Consider the following 20,232-nt stretch of genomic DNA (forward strand, 5'->3'; position numbering starts at 1 on the left):
ATTTAAAAATTACACAACACCATGAAAAATCATTATTGACGATTGCGAATCTGCTTATATCAATAACACATTACGGAAAGCTCTAAATATGTAAAAAATCGATTTCTTACCCACAGAAAGAAAACCAAGGCATCCTGTCAGGGATAAATGAGACTCGAAGGGATTGAGCAACTCATTTTGACCTGAGTTCAGGATGATTGTATCCCACCTATGTTGACCAAGTGATTTTTAGCCGAGACCAGCTGTGCTGCAGCAGGTCACTCAGAATTGTAGTAACTGTGTAGAAACTGTGTATCAAAGCGCTGGAATGCAGGCGTTAGATGGATGTTACAGGAAGCGAGTGAAGCTAACAGTCTGAGCAGAATGCGGATATGTCCTGAATGAGAGCAGATGCAATGTAGTGACTGTGTGTACCGTACCTGGTCAGATATAGCCATATGAGTGGGTATGGATATATCCGTACCAGGGAGACAATGAGTTAAAGGTACAATAAGCCTCCCGTAAACCATCACAGATACTGTCAGGCTTTTACACACAGTACTTCTTCTTCTTCTTGTCGATCACTATTACACACAGTACAAACACCCTTTCGTTTAAACACTCAACGCTTGAGAACATCCTAGGTGCCCTACGTGAATAGCGAGCAATTTTCAAAGAATTTATGTTCGTGGATCCTCTGAACAGCATATGAGGCACCTCGTTTTGGCGCTAGAACTAACTTTTAAAATCTAGATAATGAATTGACAGCTTGTTACACAAACATTCTTAAATCATAAAAAAATTGTTTTTTCATTAAGACAAGATCAGTACAATTTTGAAAGTTTGAAAAAAGAAAAGCCCGGAAACGTGTCATGCAAACCGTCTTTCTCGTAGCAGACGACGGTTCTGCCTTACACCCGTTCCTCTGAACAGTCAACTGTCATCGCTCCAGTTCGTGTGAATCGCAGCCGTTTGTTGCGTTGAGATTCAGAGGTACACAATAACGTGCTATTGCAGATGAGCTTACAGCGAGTCCCATTGAAATCACAAACTGACGACTACGTTGTGAAAAAAGGCAACTGGATCACACGGGATCACATGGGTTCGCGATGGCTCAGGGGTAAGATAAACCACGCAAATAAAAATTCTTTGAAAATTGCTCGCTCTTTACGGAGGGCACCTAGGATGTTCAAAAGCGGTGAGTGTGTAAACGAAAGGGTGTTTGTAATGTGTGTAAAAGCCTGACAGTATCTGTGATGGTTTACGGGAGGCTTACTGTGCCTTTAAAACATGGATTGTTTAGATGTGTGCTGAGAGGGAAGATAAGTTTAAGATTGCTGTGGTGTGGCTGATTTTCAACTTGATGTGATAATGCTCTGTTGTTGAGCTACAGTGGAACCCCCCCTTTAACCCCTTCACTGCCCACCCCGTACTAGGTACGTGGTCATTTTGGGATTGTCGTACGCCCATAACCGTACCTAGTACGGGGGATTTGCATCAGCAACATTTCAGGACATTTCTGAAAACTAAATGGGAGGTAACCACTGTCCAAGCACTTGAAGGGGTTCTAAACAGAGTTCTTTCCCATTGACCGTTCGGATAAGTTAGTACCACGTGGTGAAAACTTTAGAAGTTTAGAACCGATCTATAGGATTCACAATGGCGGCCGACTCGTCGGCATTAAACTTGTCTCGTCTAAATATCGGATCCTATTTCTACGCTGAAAATACAATAGCGATTATATAGCTGTTCTGACCTTGATTTGTTGTTCCAAACTTACAAAATGACAGTTTTTGCGTCGATGCGTTGATCTCAGGTTTTGATAGCAGACGCCGTTTCTTATGTGCATTAGTTTTGCGCAGGCGCCACACTGACTTTGGAAAAAAACTCGATTTGACAACACAGCTGTTAAACAGCTTTTTATTAGTTCATTCGTATGCAACAAAAAGAAGTTTGAGTTTTTTAATTTTGAACAAGACTACTTATGAAGAAGACCTTCTCTTCTTCTTCTTCTTCTTCGTTCATGGGCTTAGACTCCCACGTTCACTCATTATTTTAGCATGAGTGGAATTTTACGTGTATAACCGTTTTTACCCAACCATTCAGGCAGCATACGCCGATTTCGGGGGAGGAATGCTGGGTATTTTCGTGTTTCTATAACCCACCGAACTCTGACATGGATAATAGGATCTTTTCCGTGCGCACTTGGTCTTGTGCTTGCGTGTACACACGAAGGGGGTTAAGTCACTAGCAGGTCTGCACATCAGTTGACCTGGGAGATCGGAAAAATCTCCACTCTTAACACACCGGGCGGCAGCGACCGGGATTCGAACTCACGACCTCCCGATTAGGAGGCCGATGTCTTACCACCACGTCACTGCGCCCGTCTATGAAGAAGACCAAAACACAACATCAACGGAAAAACTAGCAGACCTGTTTACCCTTACGATTTTGGCGTAATTTATTACGATTTTCTGCAAAAAATACGCCATTCCGCTATCCCTGTCAAGACTACGATTTTCATAAATAAAAAAAATGTAAAAAAAAAAAAAAAAATTTTTTTTTTTTTTTTTTTAATTCACATGTTTGGCATTGATTTTTTCAATGGCAAAATGGGGTGAAAAAGCACAGGACTGACCAGAGATCATGTCTGTCTGATGAGACGCTGGAGAGCCTTCTAGTGGTGAAGTCTCGCCCTCACTCATTCGGCAAGCGCAAGTACAGTAGAGAAGCGCTTGACACACTGAAAAAAGCCTACTACGAGCAAAAGAAAAAGAATCAGTGATGCATGTGCTTTTGATGTGATCTTCTTTGAAATTATGATGACTACAAAAACTGACTGATGTGTTTTGTTTGTGAATGATGGATATATGTGCATGATTGCGTTTCGCAGACACAGTTGTCATGTGCGTTGTAATTGGCGACGAATGCTGGATGATTACTATTTTTGTGCCAGGATTACTATTTTTGGGGCTGAGCATTACTCCAAAACACTTATGGGGGTAAACAGGTCTGAACTAGAAACAACTGAAGAACTAGGATGCAACAAGGGGAGGAGAAGAGAACAGCTAATCCGTACAACGCGAGCAGACGGCAGAGAAGTTTTCAGTTTGGGTGAATGGCATTTATACTTGTCTCTTCATGAAACGAATTGTTCAACCTCAGTTATAAACGACTACATGAATGTTAGTGCCATGGGTTGTACATTAATACTTCAGAGGGGAAGTGGGGTATTTAGTGTGGAGTTACGAGATAAGAAAAGCCGAATGCGAAAGTTTGTGTTAGTCGGCAACTGAGCTCACACAGGCACACAAAAACGGCTGTTTTGGTTTACTCCCCTGTTTGTACTACATCTTTCGACTTTGGGCATCCCCCCGCGGGTTAGAGGGAAGAATTTACCCGATGCTCCCCAGCATGTCGTAAGAGGCGACTAACGGATTCTGTTTCTCCTTTTACCCTTGTTAAGTGTTTCTTGTATAGAATATAGTCAATGTTTGTAAAGATTTTAGTCAAGCAGTATGTAAGAAATGTTAAGTCCTTTGTACGGGAAACTTGCATTCTCCCAGTAAGGTCATATATTGTACTACGTTGCAAGCCCCTGGATTAATTTTTTGATTAGTGCTTTTGTGAACAAGAAACAATTAACAAGTGGCTCTATCCCATCTCCCCCCTTTCCCTGTCGCGATATAACCTTCGTGGTTGAAAACGACGTTAAACACCAAATAAAGAAAGAAAGAAAGAACAACAGGGCATTATCACATCAAGTTACGATTTAGTGATCCCGCAGCAACCTCTTTATAATTATATAGATCTTCCCTCTTGGCAGAAATCTGACTTGTCCATGTATGTGTACTCCACATTGTTTACTTCATTGAAATCTTGTATGGACCCCAACACCACATGAAAGTAATGTAAGAGTGTCAAAAAATGTTCGAAATAATATTTTCATGTGAAGCAATTTAGTTTCAAAATATTATTGTCCTTTGAGAACATCCGTACAAAAAAGTCACACAAAACTACACACGATAAACAATAAAACTAAACTAACAGAAATCAGTGTGTACCTTCTTCACCATACCTACAGGACAAAAATCACGGATCAAATGTTGTCTTGATAAAAAAGGTATTACTACTGTAATTCTTTGGCTGTGAAGTTTGCATACATCTGTTCCTGACAATGTTTCTGGTTAGCTTGGTAAGAGTTTAGTCCCTTGCCCAAAACCACAGTAGTTTCCCTTGATCATGATCATGATCTACTCGCCAGTTACATGTTTCTATTCGCCATGGCGAGTAAAAGTGCTTGCCGCTTTCATGGCTGTGATCTCCAACATGATCATAGTCGGGTTGACCCTTGTCAAATTTCAGGGTCACAGCTAGCTCATGTTTAGGTAATAAAAACTTAGGTTGAGGTTTCAGTGTTATCAGTCTAAAGCTTGGGTGTGATTGTCTGATTTTGATCCAATTTAACTCCTATGCTTGTTCATCTGTTCTAAGCTAAATAGATGATCAAAGTCATGAAAAAAATAGCTGAAAGTAGATTGAGGTTCGGTTTGAACTTTCTGGCTCAGACGTATGGCCGCTCCTCACGAAGTTTTGTTAACATTTTTTTTTATTTTATCTGAAATTGTTGCTACTTATTGACGTTGGAAATTAAAAGGTCCCAAAAGGTAATAATTGTATCGATCCCTTTCAGTGAAAGCTTCATTTGGTAGACCATGATCAAGGGGAACTACTGTGGTTTTGGGCAAGGGACTGAACTCTTACCAAGCTAACCAGAAACATTGTCAGGAACAGATATATGCAAACTTCACGGCCAAAGACCAGTAGTTATATATATATATTTATTATCAAGACAATATTTGATCTCTGATTTTTGTCCTGTAGGTTTAGTGAAGAGGGTATACGCTGATTTCTGTTATTTTAGTGTTAATGTTTATCGTGTGTATTTTTGTATGACTTTTTTGTAGGATGTTCTCTCAGGACTATTGCAAAGTTTGAAATTGAGCCTAAGCACCCAAAAGTTTTTAATACCAAGTTTTTGACACTCTTACATTACATTCTTGTGATGTAGGGTACAGACAAGATATCGGTGAACTATGTATAGTACATGTGAAGTAATTAACAGCTATTGTGTTTTTAGCGTAGCAATAGGGTCCGATATTTAGACGAGTATTACGGAGATAACCGGATGGTTAGCATTACGTCAATATGCTAGGAATCATATGACGTCATGACGTATCATGCTTGCCTACGTATATTGTATGTTCGAAAGTCTTACTTCTGTTGGGAATTCGCGTGGTGAAGACTGCGGTAAATCTGTAGATGATAAGAGAACAAGGATTGTCTCAGAAGAAACGACTAAATGTTTCAGACCGGTAACTTCATTTCAACATTGCACTATACAATGGACGTTCTATGTGACAGGAGAGTTTGCTGATTTTGTGTTAAACATTGGAGAGATCGTCTGCTAGAATCAGAGATAGGTCGCTTCAGATTGCAGCTTTTGGAAATTTGCAAGGTTTGTTGCCTGTTAAAGAACTGGATTTTACACGTAATGTATGTCATGTACAGTAAGCAACAACAAAAACACACACAAACCAAATGGCATCGTCTGTCGACTAGTCACAGAAACAAACCTGGCGAGGTATGCGTGTACTTTATACACGTGGAAGAAACCAGAACCATGCGTCTTTGTTATTGACAATATGCTATTGGATATTGAGAAAAATGGCCGACTTCCGAGGCATTATGCTTTGATGATCGGAAGAGACCATCCAATCACAGCCCCCGAATTCCCCCACGTGTTCATCAGAATAGCTATATTATACGTTATTTGCGTGTTTGACCAAAATATGACATTTTACACAGATCGAGACGGTCATTGTTCTCCGAGACCGCGATAGCGGTCGAGGTGAACAATGACTGTCGAGATCTGTGTAAAATGTCATATTTTGGTCAAACACGCAAATAACATTTATGTATCGATCGAATTCCTTTCAGGTACTATGACTTTGTTGTTGTTTTGACGATTGAACGAGCCCGGGCACACACACATGCAATCAAACACATAAGCTTCATATTTGGGCGTTCCAGGTTGACCGAAACTTCAAAGGAACTACAAAACACACGTCATGTCCTGACTTTGTTGTTGTTTTGACATTGAAGAGCACACGCACATGCAATCAAACACATGACTTGTGTTTTGTAGTTCCTTTAAAGTTTCGGTCAACCTGAAACGCCCAATTATAAAGTTTTGTAGGCCTCTGACGTCACATGGCTCAAAGAAGGGAAATCCAATGTCCAATCGATACATAACACATTGTATCCCATCCTCATAGCTGCCAACCCTCCCTAGAAAACCAAGAAATTCCCGATTTTATGTCCAGTCCCGGATTTTCACGAATAGTGCAAAAGTCGATTAAAATTGTTTCAAGTATAGTTATATAATGACTGGAGTGTATTTTCAAGCGCCTGTACTCGGCGTAGTTTCACTTCTGAACTCTCGTTCAGCGCGAGGCTTCGTCACACAAACGCTGTGATCAAAATCGAAACTAAACTAGAATAGACGAGATTTGTGGCTAGCGCATGCGCTTCAGTCGAATGTGGATGAGATGCGGCCAAAAGTCGGCCCGAATGTTCTTGTAAAATTTCAAAAGAGTTACAAACAAGAGTATGACTTCATCTCCGAATCGACAAGACGCGGCATACGTTTTGCACCAAGTGCCGCGAAGATATCAGCATCGGACATGGAGGCCGGGGGGATATTGAAGCTCATTCAAGAACAGCAAAACATGAACGGAACCGGGGGACAGCCGTCGAGAAGACGAGAAAGATTACCCAACTGTTCGCTTCAGACGTCGATGTTCGAACTATGAACGCTGATCCGTGCCAGTTATGCTGTTGTGAACTGTGATGGCAACAGCAATCTCCTTCATACCCCTGGAAGGTGTAGTGTGTTGTGACTTTTGGATTGTGAAATAAACTCAAGGAAGTAACTAACATGAACTATGATTTTGGTGCTGTTGTGAACTGTGATAGCAAAAGATATCTTCCCTGGCCACACACAATTGGAAGATGTGAGTGTCAAGAAGTATGAAATACTGTAGAAGGAAGCTTGACGTGCATTGGTAAGTCACTACATCTACTCTCTCTCCAGCTCATTCTTCCTTTTTTGTGACAAAATTTGCTGCCAGAAACTGGCAATTATAATCCTCAGAATGCACCAGATTGCACCATTTTGCATCCTTTTTTCAAAAATTTTCCGGGGGGGCATGCCCCCGGACCCCCCTAGCATTGTAGGCGCTTCCCGCCGCGACGCTCATTCCTCCCTATTTTTATCTGGGAAAAGTTGACAGCTATGCATGATCCTGATAATCGTTGGACCATGCTATTGCTCATCGTCTCTCTGACAGGATGTATAATTACTGTGCGGAATCTATCAAAACAAGAATACAGAGTTATCTCCCAACTGAGACGAAAGTGATTGCAGATTGGCCGACTTCGACAGTGATAGATCTCCGTTCTGTTCTTCACAGTTATGACAAAGACATCGTTCTAAGGTTAAAACAAGTCGAAATGTTGAGACTGCTGTGGGAAGGAGACGGTAATATTGTTGCATCACTCCCAACTGGTTACGGAAAAAAAGTATCGTCTGCTTCGTAGCCAAAGTTGATTATCACGTGACACTTTTGCCATATTTAGAGTTGTTTGCACAGTAAATACACCCGCGAAAGATAGCTCGCTTGAATCTGTCTTACATATCAATTCCTTTGTAATTTAAAAATTACACAACACCATGAAAAATCATTATTGACGATTGCGAATCTGCTTATATCAATAACACATTACGAAAAGCTCTAAATATGTAAAAAAATCGATTTCTTACCCACAGAAAGAAAACCAAAGCATCCTGTCAGGGATAAATGAGACTCGAAGGGATTGAGTAACTCATTTTGACCTGAGTTCAGGATGATTGTATCCCACCTATGTTGACCAAGTTATTTTTAGCTGAGACCAGCTGTGCTGCAGCAGGTCACTCAGAATTGTAGTAACTGTGTAGAAACTGTGTATCAAAGCGCTGGAATGCAGGCGTTAGATGGATGTTACAGGAAGCGACTGAAGCTTACAGTCTGAGCAGAATGCGGATATGTCCTGAATGAGAGCAGATGCAATGTACAGTAGTACCTGCCATATCCGGTCACCCATTAGTCATTGCAAAGGTGACCGCAAATATCAGGTGGCCGTTCATTACAGGCCCCCTCCTCCTCCAAACAAAAACCAAAAACACGATCAAGTTTTCATGAAGAAAAGAAAGCGATCATCCACGAGCCGCCGATTCATTGTCTCTGTTAGTTTTGCTTTCGTTTATACATCTTAATTATTTGCGTGTTTAACTCATCGTCCTGGCTAAGCTATTGTTTTGTATGTTTCTATGTGTGTTGTTTGGATTATTATATATGTATTTGAGTGTCAGATAAACAAGTGTTTCAAACTCACATCAGCTGTGATCGATCCGGAAGTGACTGCCGTAAATGTATGTATGCGCATGTCTGTATTTACAGTTTGCGCATGCGTAAGTATTCATGTCGTCTGCTCGTGCTGTGCCGTCTGTGCACACAACACACACACACACACACACACCGTCACACACACACACACACACACACAGGCGCTCGCCCGCGAAAGTGACAAGTGGCCGTTAAGTGGCCGCTCCTGTCGAGTAAGAGGGGCACCTTAGGGCAAAAATCAGTGACCGTTGACCGCGTCAGACAGGTTAACGGCCATTAAGAGTCAATTATAGAAGGAAAACTCAGTAGTCATGGGAAAGCTGGCCGCTCCGGGCAGGTTCACGCCCACGAAAGGGCCGGAAATGGAAGGGACTACTGTAGTGACTGTGTGTACCGTACCTGGTCAGATATAGCCATATGAGTGGGTATGGATATATCCGTACCAGGGAGACAATGAGTTAAAGGCACAGTAAGCCTCCTGTAAACCATCACAGATACTGTCAGGCTTTTACACACAGTACTTCTTCTTCTTCTTGTCGATCACTATTACACACAGTACAAACACCCTTTCGTTTAAACACTCAACGCTTGAGAACATCCTAGGTGCCCTACGTAAAGAGCGAGCAATTTTCAAAGAATTTATTTTCGTGGATCCTCTGATCAGCATATCAGGCGCCTCGTTTTGGCGCTAGAACTAACTTTTAAAATCTAGATAATAAATTGACAGCTTGTTACACAAACATTCTTAAATCATAAAAAAAATTCTTTTTTCATTAAGACAAGATCAGTACAATTTTGAAAGTTTGAAAAAAGAAAAGCCCGGAAATGTGTCATGCAAACCGTCTTTCTCGTAGCAGCACCCGTTCCTCTGAACAGTCAACTGTCATCGCTCCAGTTCGTGTGAATCGCAGCCGTTTTTTGCGTTGAGATTCAGAGGTACACAATAACGTGCTATTGCAGATGAGCTTACAGCGAGTCCAATTGAAATCACAAACTGACGACTACATTGTGAAAAAAGGCAACTGGATCACACGGGATCACATGGGTTCGCAATGGGTCAGGGGTAAACCACGCAAAAATAAATTCTTTAAAAATTGCTCGCTCTTTACGGAGGGCACCTAGGATGTTCAAAAGCGGTGAGTGTGTAAACGAAAGGGTGTTTGTACTGTGTGTAAAAGCCTGAGAGTATCTGTGATGGTTTACGGGAGGCTTACTGTGCCTTTAAAACATCGATTGGTTAGATGTAATAATAATAATAATACGAATATTTGTAACGCGCACATATCTCACCAACAGGCGACTCAAGGCGCACATACACTCATTCACACACACGGAGATATAGTCAATGTTTGTAAAGATTTTAGTCAAGCAGTATGTAAGAAATGTTAAGTCCTTTGTACTGGAAACTTGCATTCTCCCAGTAAGGTAATATATTGTTCTACGTTGCAAGCCCCTGGAGCAATTTTTTGATAAGTGCTTTTGTGAACAAGAAACAATTAACAAGTGGTTCTATCCCATCCCCCCCCCCCCCCCCCCCCCCCCCCCTCTCCCCGTTGCGATATAACCTTCGTGGTTGAAAACGACGTTAAACACCAAATAAAGAAAGAAAGAAAGAACACACATGGAGACTTAAAGTCACTAACACACACACACACCATCAACCATTAAATATGTACAGTTATTCAGGGTGGGATGGGGGTGGGCAGTGTAGAATGCAGGGATTATTTGGAAAAAAGGAATGTCTTGAGTGCAGATTTGAATGATTCGAGGGACTGTCGTTGACGGAGGGGGAGAGGTAGTGTGTTCCATTGGCTAGGTGCTTGGAAAGAAAATGAGCGTTGACCTGCTGTTTTGAGTTTGGTGTGGGGGATGTTGAGCTTAAGGGAGTCGGCAGATGATCTGAATGCTGGTGAAGGGACATAGAGAGAGAGAGAGAGTCAGAGAGATAGGCAGGGGCGAGACCATGGAGGGGATGTGTGCTGAGAGGGAAGATAAGGTTAAGGGACATAGAGAGAGAGAGAGTCAGAGAGATTATAGGCAGGGGCAAGACCATGGAGGCATTGTGTGCTGAGAGGGAAGATAAGGTCTGTTGTGTCGCTGATTGTCAACTTGATGTGATAATGCTCTGAGCTACAGTGGAATAAGAATAAGAATACTTTATTATCTCATGGAGAAATTCAGGCGTGGTACATAACAATAATACAAACAGGACATTGTTTTTACATAAAAAACGCTCGCGCTGGACCCGAGTACTCTTCAGACTGGCTCGCTCCCCCAGTATGAAAGTTTTTGTCTTGTGCACGTTGAAGACCAAGTGATTGCTCTGTGTGAATTACAGGCATTCCCTTTGCTATATAAGTACATTGCATGCGAGCCGAGGATGTGCGTGGTGACTGGCCTTTCTCTTTTATTTGATCACAGTGAAAAATATACTGCCGACCCTCTTCATAACTGGTGAACTGGTGGCCCACGAAGTTATTTCACTGTCCTGGCTCGCGGATTCTTGCATTTATCACGCCCCAGGTAGTTTTACCAAATTCTTTAATGTAAAGTGAAGGTAAAAGACTGAAACATATGTAAACAAAGGAAACCATAAGAAAAAATACAAATTAATATGATAAGAATCAAAACACAAAATCGCGACCTCTAAACCACCACCGCAGTCGCGACCGAGCAACCAACGCTTGGTAGAAAATGGGGTACACAAAAAATTAAATTATTCAAACACACAACGCGCAAAGTCTGGCAAATCGTCTCGCATGCGAGACGCATGCTTTTTATGAGCTATATTTCTCGTCACTGTGTGACGCGTTCGGCTGTTCTATCAGCTCAATGGCTGTGTGTTGCCCCGCCGGTGTGAACTCCTCCTACGGCCAAGTCGTTTTTGTTGTTTATTTCGCATTTACGTCCCAGGTAACATTATGAAGTTTTAATACGATCAATCGGACCTATTATCAAGTTAGTGTATCAACTTTTGAACGAACTGCGCCCAGTAGTTTCCCAGCAATAAGCTGTTAAGTCGAGACAGACAGACAGACACACAATTAAAGTCTGCTGAGCCCAAGTACTAGCGTACTCGGGGATAAGACATATAGCACTATATAACAGGGCAGGTTGTTACATGTTTTCTCAGATTTTCTATTCGTTATCTGTGTAAATTTTTACCCCCATTTTAAGACTCCCTCTGAAATAAATAAATCCGTTTAACCTTTGTGTTTTATCATTTCAGTTATGGTTCACCCGTCTTCCACCAGTGTTGACGTTTGAGTTGTGTCGCTTCCAATTCAACCAGCAACTGGGTCGTCCTGAGAAGATCCACAACAAGATTGAATTTCCCAGAGTCATCTATGTAGATAGGCAAGTCTGCTGTCTTTTTGGCCTGTTAACATTTTGTTCCTGATTGAAGTTAGTCTGTTGAGTGGGACCTAGTGGTAAGGCGTCCGCCCCGTGATCGGGAGGTCGTGTGTTTAGTTATATTAACATGATCATTTTGTATTTACTGATGCAAAATCTTCCTGTGGTTAATACCTTGAAATGCTGTTGCTTGCAGTTTCGTGTTTGATAAATAATTCAGGTTGTTGCTGACTGAGAGAGAATTGAGAACAGTTTTGTGTTGGATAGATAATTCAGGTTTGTTGCTGATTCAGAGAGAATGGAGAACAGTTTTGTTTTGGAAAGATGATTCCGGTTGTTTCTGATTAAATTACATATCTTAACCCAACTCACATATAGCAATTTACTTCAGTCTAGTGCTAGGACGCTGCATCGCATCACCTTGGTAACAAGGGAGGCAACCCTAAAAAAAGAGCTACCTTGACCCTTAAACAGGACAAAGTCACGTGACTTCCCAACCTTGCCGCCATATTGAATTCATTCTTTCCTCAGCGATCCGTGACTACGGACGTGCTTTGCTTCGCTTAGGCTTTTCAGCCGTTCTGTCTGACTCTCCTTAGGGTCAGACTTCACCTTGGTTTCCCTTGCACGTTCCTCTGCTCCTTTAGTGTGTTTGGGGTGAGCTTTTTTGCTGTTTTCGTTGTTTGTTTGACTTAGGTTTTGCCAGACTTAGAAATTTGTTGTTGTTTACATGTTCATCCGCCATGTCGTATAGCGGTAAAAAGAAAGTTTCTAAGCAAGCGGCGGAGCCTTCTCCTGTCAAAAAGCCTTCTCGCAAGTCAAAAGTTCTGCTAGTCATGCTGTGGTTAAGGTGTTAGACCCTTCATCCATACATTCCTTTGACGTTACTATTGATTTGCCTATATCTCCATCCATGCCGAAATTGCCTTCAGAATCGTTACCGGATGCTTCCGGTTTTAGCTTGGTTAGTGATAAGCAAGCTGTTACTGCTATGCTTTGCTCTTTGAGCGCTCAGATTTCTTCGCTTTCAGCGGAGCTTACGTCTACTAAGGCAGAGCTTTTGTCTTTGCCTTCTGGTGTTGCCGTTATGCGTTCCCTTGCCAGGGTGCGTGTTCCTCCCTCGGCTACTGTGACGACGGCCGATTTTCATGCGGCGTTTGATAGACCGGCACGGTTGGCCTAGTGGTAAGGCGTCTGCCCTGTGATCGGGAGGTCGTGGGTTCGAACCCCGGCCGGGTCATACCTAAGACTTTAAAATGGCAATCTAGTGGCTGCTCCGCCTGGCGTCTGGCATTATGGGGTTAGTGCTAGGACTGGTTGGTCCGGTGTCAGAATAATGTGACTGGGTGAGACATGAAGCCTGTGCTGCGACTTCTGTCTTGTGTGTGGCGCACGTTATATGTCAAAGCAGCACCGCCCTGATATGGCCCTTCGTGGTCGGCTGGGCGTTTAAAGCAAACAAACAAACAAACAAAAATGCGGCGTTTGATGACGGTGATGGAGATTCGCTGCTGCGTACTCAGGCCTCTTCTGCGTGTCGGCCTGGTGACGCTCAAGGTATTTATCCTTTGTTAGTAGCTGGGTTCTCCGGCCAACGCGAAGGGCGTATTCTGGATGAAGTAGCCACACCCGGTTGCCGGGCAGTGAGTGAAAGCTTTACTCCCCTTGCTATGCCGTTCCGGATGCGTGTGCGGCTGGTACAGGGGAAAAGCCCAGATACGCGTTTGATCTTTGATTGGACAGGGGATTGGCTTTCGTCGGCACCCTCCGTACCTGGGTACGAGGACAGATCGGCACAGCCTTCCCCGCTTCCGCCCGGTGGGCAGGAAGCATTCCCTAGGGATACACTGCTTGGGTATAGATTCCCTCGGGTGTCCTCCCTTCCGGTTGTTGCTTCGCCTGGCTATTATAGTCACGGCGATAGTGTACTTCCGGGTTGCACGGAAGTGCGGGACTACGATTTGGAGTTTGATGCTTCCTCTCAGTATGATGATGAAGACACCGGCTTCCGTGTACAGTTGCGACTTCCGCAAGCTCTGAGCTTGGCAGCGGAAGTCGCTTCAAGGTACTTTGAAGAAGGTGTGGCAACGCCGGCAGGTTTGTCTGCCTCACCTTCTTCCGTCTTTGGAGATTTCCGTCCAGCGAAGGACGTGTCTTCCGGAAAGCTTCACCAGACTATAGCAGTCAGTGGGGTAGCGTAATTCCGGCATGCACGGATGTGCAAGACTAAGGCTCGATTACGGTGCTTCCGATTAGGGAGAAGACACCAGTTTTCGGCTACTATCAGAGTTTACCCATGCTTTAGCATAGGCAACGGAAGTAGTTTTGCTGACATTGAGTAAGCGGTGGTGCTTCGGCAACTTGGCCGTACCACCACCTTCAGCTTTGGTTGACTTTCGCTCAGTTAGGGAAAAACGCGTTCCTGTTGGATCTGCAGATCTCCCTAGTGCCTCTTTTGGCAGCTTACAGTACGGTTTTTGGACTTAGTCTTTCTGTGGTTTGCTCTTGTGAAGCATCCCACTTCTCTCTCTCAGGGTACCTGACAGAAGTTCACTTCAACAGCCATTTTTATTACCTCATTGACACTTGCCCTCCTGCGTGCTGCTCTTCCGTATACAACTGAGCTGGTTACGCTTAGGGAGACGGCTGCAGTAGAACAGAGCTGTTCCTTATACTGAGCCTCTCTCTTGTCTCTGAGGGAATAAGCACATGACCGGCACGGTTGGCCTAGTGGTAAGGCGTCCGCCCCGTGATCGGGAGGTCGTGGGTTCGAACCCCGGCCGGGTCATACCTAAGACTTTAAAATTGGCAATCTAGTGGCTGCTCCGCCTGGCGTCTGGCATTATGGGGTTAGTGCTAGGACTGGTTGGTCCGGTGTCAGAATAATGTGACTGGGTAAGACATGAAGCCTGTGCTGCGACTTCTGTCTTGTGTGTGGCGCACGTTATATGTCAAAGCAGCACCGCCCTGATATGGCCCTTCGTGGTCGGCTGGTCGTTGAGCAAACAAACAAACAAACAAACAAAATAAGCACATGATCTTTTCGAGTTATCCTCTATCGGAAACTTTGCAAAGATCTCTCTCGCGCTCCATCTCCTCTGCTCTCGTCAACTTCGAGTTTCGTTGTGACGCGGGGGAGACGGATGTTATGACGCTGCTAGCCACTTTGGCTAAAGTCTGCTGAGCAGCGGAGCCTCCCAGCGCTTCTCTTTGCACATTCTGTGCACGCGCGCAGGTTCTTCTTTCTCTCTAGGCTAGGATACAAGATAAAGTCACCTTTGGGAGTGTTGCTTGCTTGGTCAGCCTTCGCTTGGCTCTAGCTACAAGTAAGAGGCGGATCTACTCCGGCACTTCTTGCTTTTTGTATTCACCAGGGGAGTGTTCGCACGTCTACGCTACGTTGCGTTCCTCCCCATATTCTGGCATGAATCCGGGAACTGCTTCAGCTTGCCACATGCTACCTCAGATTAGGCAAGATAAGGTAGCTAAGCAAGCACACATAGGGTTAGACCCTCTGACTTAGGCAGACTTTGCGGTATGTACGCCCATCTACGGTGAAGCTGCATACCTCTTCTTGTCCGCCTCCTTGGATGAAGCTGCTAGGGCCACTAATTTTTCGCTTTAGCGGCGAAAAACAAGTCAAGCTATTAAGGCATACTCAGCTTTTACGGTTTACGGAATCGCTCGCTTTTTCATAAGAGTCATAAGCTTTGGTTTTCCGACAACTCGCCAGAACATGTCCAACTTACTGGTGCACATTCTGACTCAGAAATCTTTAGGGTCACTGAGTCACTGTCCGTAACCTCTCAGACGGAACATTTTCGGCGAAGCCTACCCCTCATGGTAGTGGCTTCTGTCAGCGACTTTCGCTGGGCAACACAAAGGACTCGCAGAAAATTCCTTAGTTTCAGCGTTTTCATTTTAAGAGTTTACGGAAAGAACTAAGGACACCATCATGTGGCGAAAATTAGGTTTGGCACAGAAGTTTTAAGCATTGGGTTTGTTTTTTTCCCATACGCAAAAGACAGCGAACTTTTCTGTTTTTGCCAATAATAGATAAAATCACATTCCTTGTGGTTCAGTGATTCAACTTCGGCATTACGCCTCTCAGGGCCTCTTTCCACGAGTTAACAAGCTACACTCTTTTTGTAGCCTTCACTGCGGCGGCCCCTGGATTTTTCTTTTGTTTGGAATGTGCTAGGAGTTTTCTCCCACATCGCAGAATAGTACGCATTTGTTCGCCCTGTTAAATTCTCAAGCCTTCTCGGCTAAGCCATTGAAGTGACGTCACACTTGTCACAGTATGGTATAGGCTTCCGGCTTTACCGCGCCTACCCCTCTTTTCCTCTGAAGGCTGAATCACGGCACTCCGGTTCAGGGATTCAGCTTTGATACTTTCTCAGGTCTTTCCGCACGCTTTTCTAAGCGGCAATTTAGGCTGAGCCAATTTCGCACAAAAGGCAGAGGGAGGGTACAACTTACCTTTCCCTCAGCGGTTACTCAACTTTAGGTTTCTTGATTTACTAGTTAAAGAAACCTTGGTTTTATAGAGGCTTTCTCTATCCCTAGGCCAGTTCTCTTACCTTGAGGATATTTTCTCAACGTTTCAGAACTAACTCCTTGTAATGCCTCTAGTGTTACGGTCATCGGGAAACTGAAATTTAAGACGCTCACGCACCCCTCTCTCCGGACGGGGAGCGATAGGAGCATGGTTTGAGATCTGATCAGGTTACTGATATCCTCACGTGTCTTTCCCAATGGCGGGCTGGGTTAACATAGAACTAGCACGAATTCAGGTTTTCAATACTCCCGACGTTTCACTCCTGATTTTGCAACAGGGAAAGTATACCCTCATCTTTGCAGCCTCGGCATAGTCTTTCTCGTTTTTCAGCAAAAGGCCGCAACACGGTCTCGTTCCGACCACCGAGGTTAAGCGGCATCGGTCTCGGTTACTACAGCAGTCCCTGCAATGTACGGCCCCCGGCGTGAGCGGACACCTGACATGTACGGACACATTTGCTCGGCACGGAGTGTTTTTCTTCTATATTTGCCCCCCCTTAAACGGACACCTGCAAAACGTGGACACGGACACTCATTTTCGGTCCCAACAGCAGGTCATACCTCCAATGTACGGACAGACCATCGTCAAATTTTCACCACAACAAAATCGATAACAGAGCAGTCCGGCTCTTGGTACAAAGATCACAGCCGCAATGGTGTGATGACAGTCACTGATAACTTGAGTGCACGTGTACCCATCGTGTGTCTGTGTGTAACCTCTTTCATTGACAAGATACTCTTGTTTCCCCTCAGCCTTGACCAGTGAGTCGGTTGCCTAATCTATGAACCCTTCAGTTGTCTTGCTTTGTCAAAAGTTACGACACAGTCAACTGGTTTTGCTCTGAGTGAACAGTGCAGCTGGCCTCTCTGGCCACAGCCCCCAACAGTACATGGCTGGAGGGAGTGAGAGAGAGAAAGGGGGGGGGGGGTGGAGGGTTAGCTGGCTAAACTCTGTGGGGTGTCCGGTGTCACCGCATGTCAGCAGGAAGAGCATTGGAGAGAAATAGAGAGGTGTACTCTTCCACACAATTTCCAAGCATCAGTTGTCACGGCTTGGGCCGGGTAGGCATTAGTGAGGGAGAGTGGGAGCTGTGTTATGTACAGTGTATTTCCGACTGAAGAGTGAAAAGTCACTGCCATGCCACATGATCGGCATGCAGTCAATAAAGCCAGACAAGAAACAAATAAATTACTTGATTATGACATGCAGCTAGCTCTATCTGCTGCTATTTATTCAAACTGGTTTTCAAGCTTATTCTTGCAAAGCATCTGCACACGCTCCTCTGTGCTGTGTTTGTGTGGCTGCTTTCGTATGTCAGTGCATGGTGAGTGTGTTCACTGCCTTGAGGATTTATTTTATCTCTTCTTTTCAACACTTTTCATACAAATCCTTTTTACAGAACGTTTAAAGAAGTATTAGGAGTTTATTGTTATTGTTTAGTAGCCACAAGAAGTGCACACATAGACTCAATCCTGTTGTTTGTGTGTCTCTGTGTGAGTGTATGGGGGAGGGGGTGCATGGTGTGGTCACCCCTCCCGTGACCGGACACCTGCAATGTACGGACAGTTTTGCTATGGCCCAAGGGTGTCCGTTCATGAGAGGGACTGCTGTACCGGGATGGGTGACCGTTTTTGAATACGGGCCTGTATGGCATTCTTTCTAGCTTTCAAGCTGCGGCCTTACGGCTTCAGCTATCGTACTGCCGTTTACTCACGCTCAAGTTCAGCAGTGCTTCGCTCCTGCGAGGGCTACATTTCCGGTTAACAGAAGTTTGCCCTCTTTATTTCAAGCCAGTGGTAGGGACATGGGTATTTAGCTCTCACTGATACCACTTCCTTAGCCATTGAGGACAGAGGCTGTCTTTTCTGGCTCTTGATTTCCTCTCAGAACTTAGTCTTTTCTTCGCAAATGGGTCCTTCCTCCTCACTCATTAGCCTTTTGAGATAAGGGTGAAAGGGAAAGAAGGGGGAGGGGGGGGAGGGAGTGTTTTTTGTATCTTGGACAATTCTCCTTTGGGTTCTGTCCAGACTAAGCGAGATAGAACATGTGCTTACTTCTAGGCCTCACGTGGTTTAGGCTATGCTTCTCCCTAATCTTGTCAGTGTGACTCGTTTAGCTCGCATTATAAGATGACAGGTCTCTTTTCACAGAGAGACCATATGCTGGATAGGGTTCAATACAAAAGATCACAGCAAGACAAGTCTGAGTCTTTTGGTATCAGAGTTTTCTATGCTCCACAGATTTTGAACCGCTACATTCTGCTAGCCTTCATAAACATTACGTGAAACGTTCTCCCTTTTACTCCTATTTGCAGCGCGCAGAGGTAGCGAGATTCACACACTCTTTGGCTTTCAGGGAGATGTAGGTTTCAATAGAGGCTCTCTACCTCACTCTGCTTCTGGCCAGACTTCTTAGTCAGGCATCAGAATCTAGGACAAGTTTTCCTCTTTATAGGATTCTCGCCATTGGCGACCCATTATTATGAATCTGCTCAGTTATATCGCTATGCTCCTTCCTGTCTCATACAAGGGGTTTAAGATCATAAGCAAAATTACTCTTATCACAAGGGTAGATAGGGACATATCTACGTTGGTGCTAAAATCGGTAGGGTATTCCGAAGTCCTTGACTCCGCCTACTGGAGATCATAGGAGCTCTCTATTAACCTTTACCTGCGTGACTTTTCCAGCGCGCGACAGTGCGGTTCTAATGCGCTTCCGGCAATGGTAGCAGCAGGGCAAATTATTGCCTTGCTCATAGATTGAGCATCCCACCGCCTTCATTAGCAATCTGCTATATGTGAATTGGGTTAAGATATGTAATTTAATCGAAAATTTTAGTTATAAATTTTCATTTGATTAATATACTTACCCAACTCGCATAGTTAATTCCCTCCCACCTTCCCCGCTAGTGGGGTTTTGTTCTAAAAAAAAGAGGGTAGTTTTGATAGGCTTTCGGGCGAATGAATTCAATATGGCGGCAAGGTTGGGAAGTCACGTGACTTTGTACTGTTTATGGGTCAAGGTAGCTCTTTTTTTAGGGTTGCCTCCCTTGTTACCAAGGTGACGCGATGCAGCGTCCTAGCACTAGACTGAAGTAAATTGCTATATGTGAGTTGGGTAAGTATATTAATCAAATGATAATTTATTACTAAAATTTTTGATTCAAAGAGAATTGAGAACAGTTTTGTGTTGGATAAATAATTCAGGTTGTTTCTGAATCTGATTCAGAGAGAATTGAGAACAGTTTTGTGTTGGATAAATAATTCAGGATTTTGCTAATTGAGAGATAACTGCTTCTTGAGTTCAATAAATAGGACTGTACACAAGTTAAGGTTGTAGATCGAGCTCTTTAACTGACAAGATGACCTATTTCTGCAGGTACTTAGAAAGTAATCAGGCGATCACGCGACAACGGCGGGATGAGTCACGCAAATTGAAAGACCACTTGACGTCTGTGCAAACCAGATTAGATAAGTGAGTATTGACTTAATCTGAACACACGTGAAAACACACACACGCACACATGCACACACACACACACACACACACACACACACACACACACACACACACACACACACACACACACACATACACCAACTCGATTAAATTACATATCGTATCCCAATTCACATATAGCAATTTACTTCAGTTTAGTGCTAGGACGCTGAAAACTACGCTCACCCTGGTAAGGGGGAAAGTACCCTAAAAATAGAACAGCCTTGACCGTCACATAATGACGTCATGACAAGGATACCCCCCAGCATGCTCTGCGCACGCGTAGCCCCAAAACACGTCCTCAGCCAAAGTCGCTGAAAAGTGGAATGAATA

General features: G+C 44.0%; 1 protein-coding gene across 2 annotated transcripts in view; it reads left to right on the forward strand.

The window, feature by feature from the left end:
- LOC138973051 (ubiquitin carboxyl-terminal hydrolase 25-like) overlaps window positions 1-20,232 on the forward strand; it is a 78,787-nt gene that overhangs the window by 31,598 nt on the left and 26,957 nt on the right. For both annotated transcript variants that reach the window (XM_070345706.1, XM_070345707.1), the window contains exons 11-12: window positions 11,716-11,843; window positions 19,780-19,875. In XM_070345706.1, coding sequence (XP_070201807.1) covers window positions 11,716-11,843; window positions 19,780-19,875 — 224 coding nt within the window. The remainder of the gene's footprint in view (window positions 1-11,715; window positions 11,844-19,779; window positions 19,876-20,232) is intronic.

The sequence above is a fragment of the Littorina saxatilis genome, linkage group LG8, assembly GCF_037325665.1.
Source record: "Littorina saxatilis isolate snail1 linkage group LG8, US_GU_Lsax_2.0, whole genome shotgun sequence".
In the NCBI taxonomy this organism is placed as follows: domain Eukaryota; kingdom Metazoa; phylum Mollusca; class Gastropoda; order Littorinimorpha; family Littorinidae; genus Littorina; species Littorina saxatilis.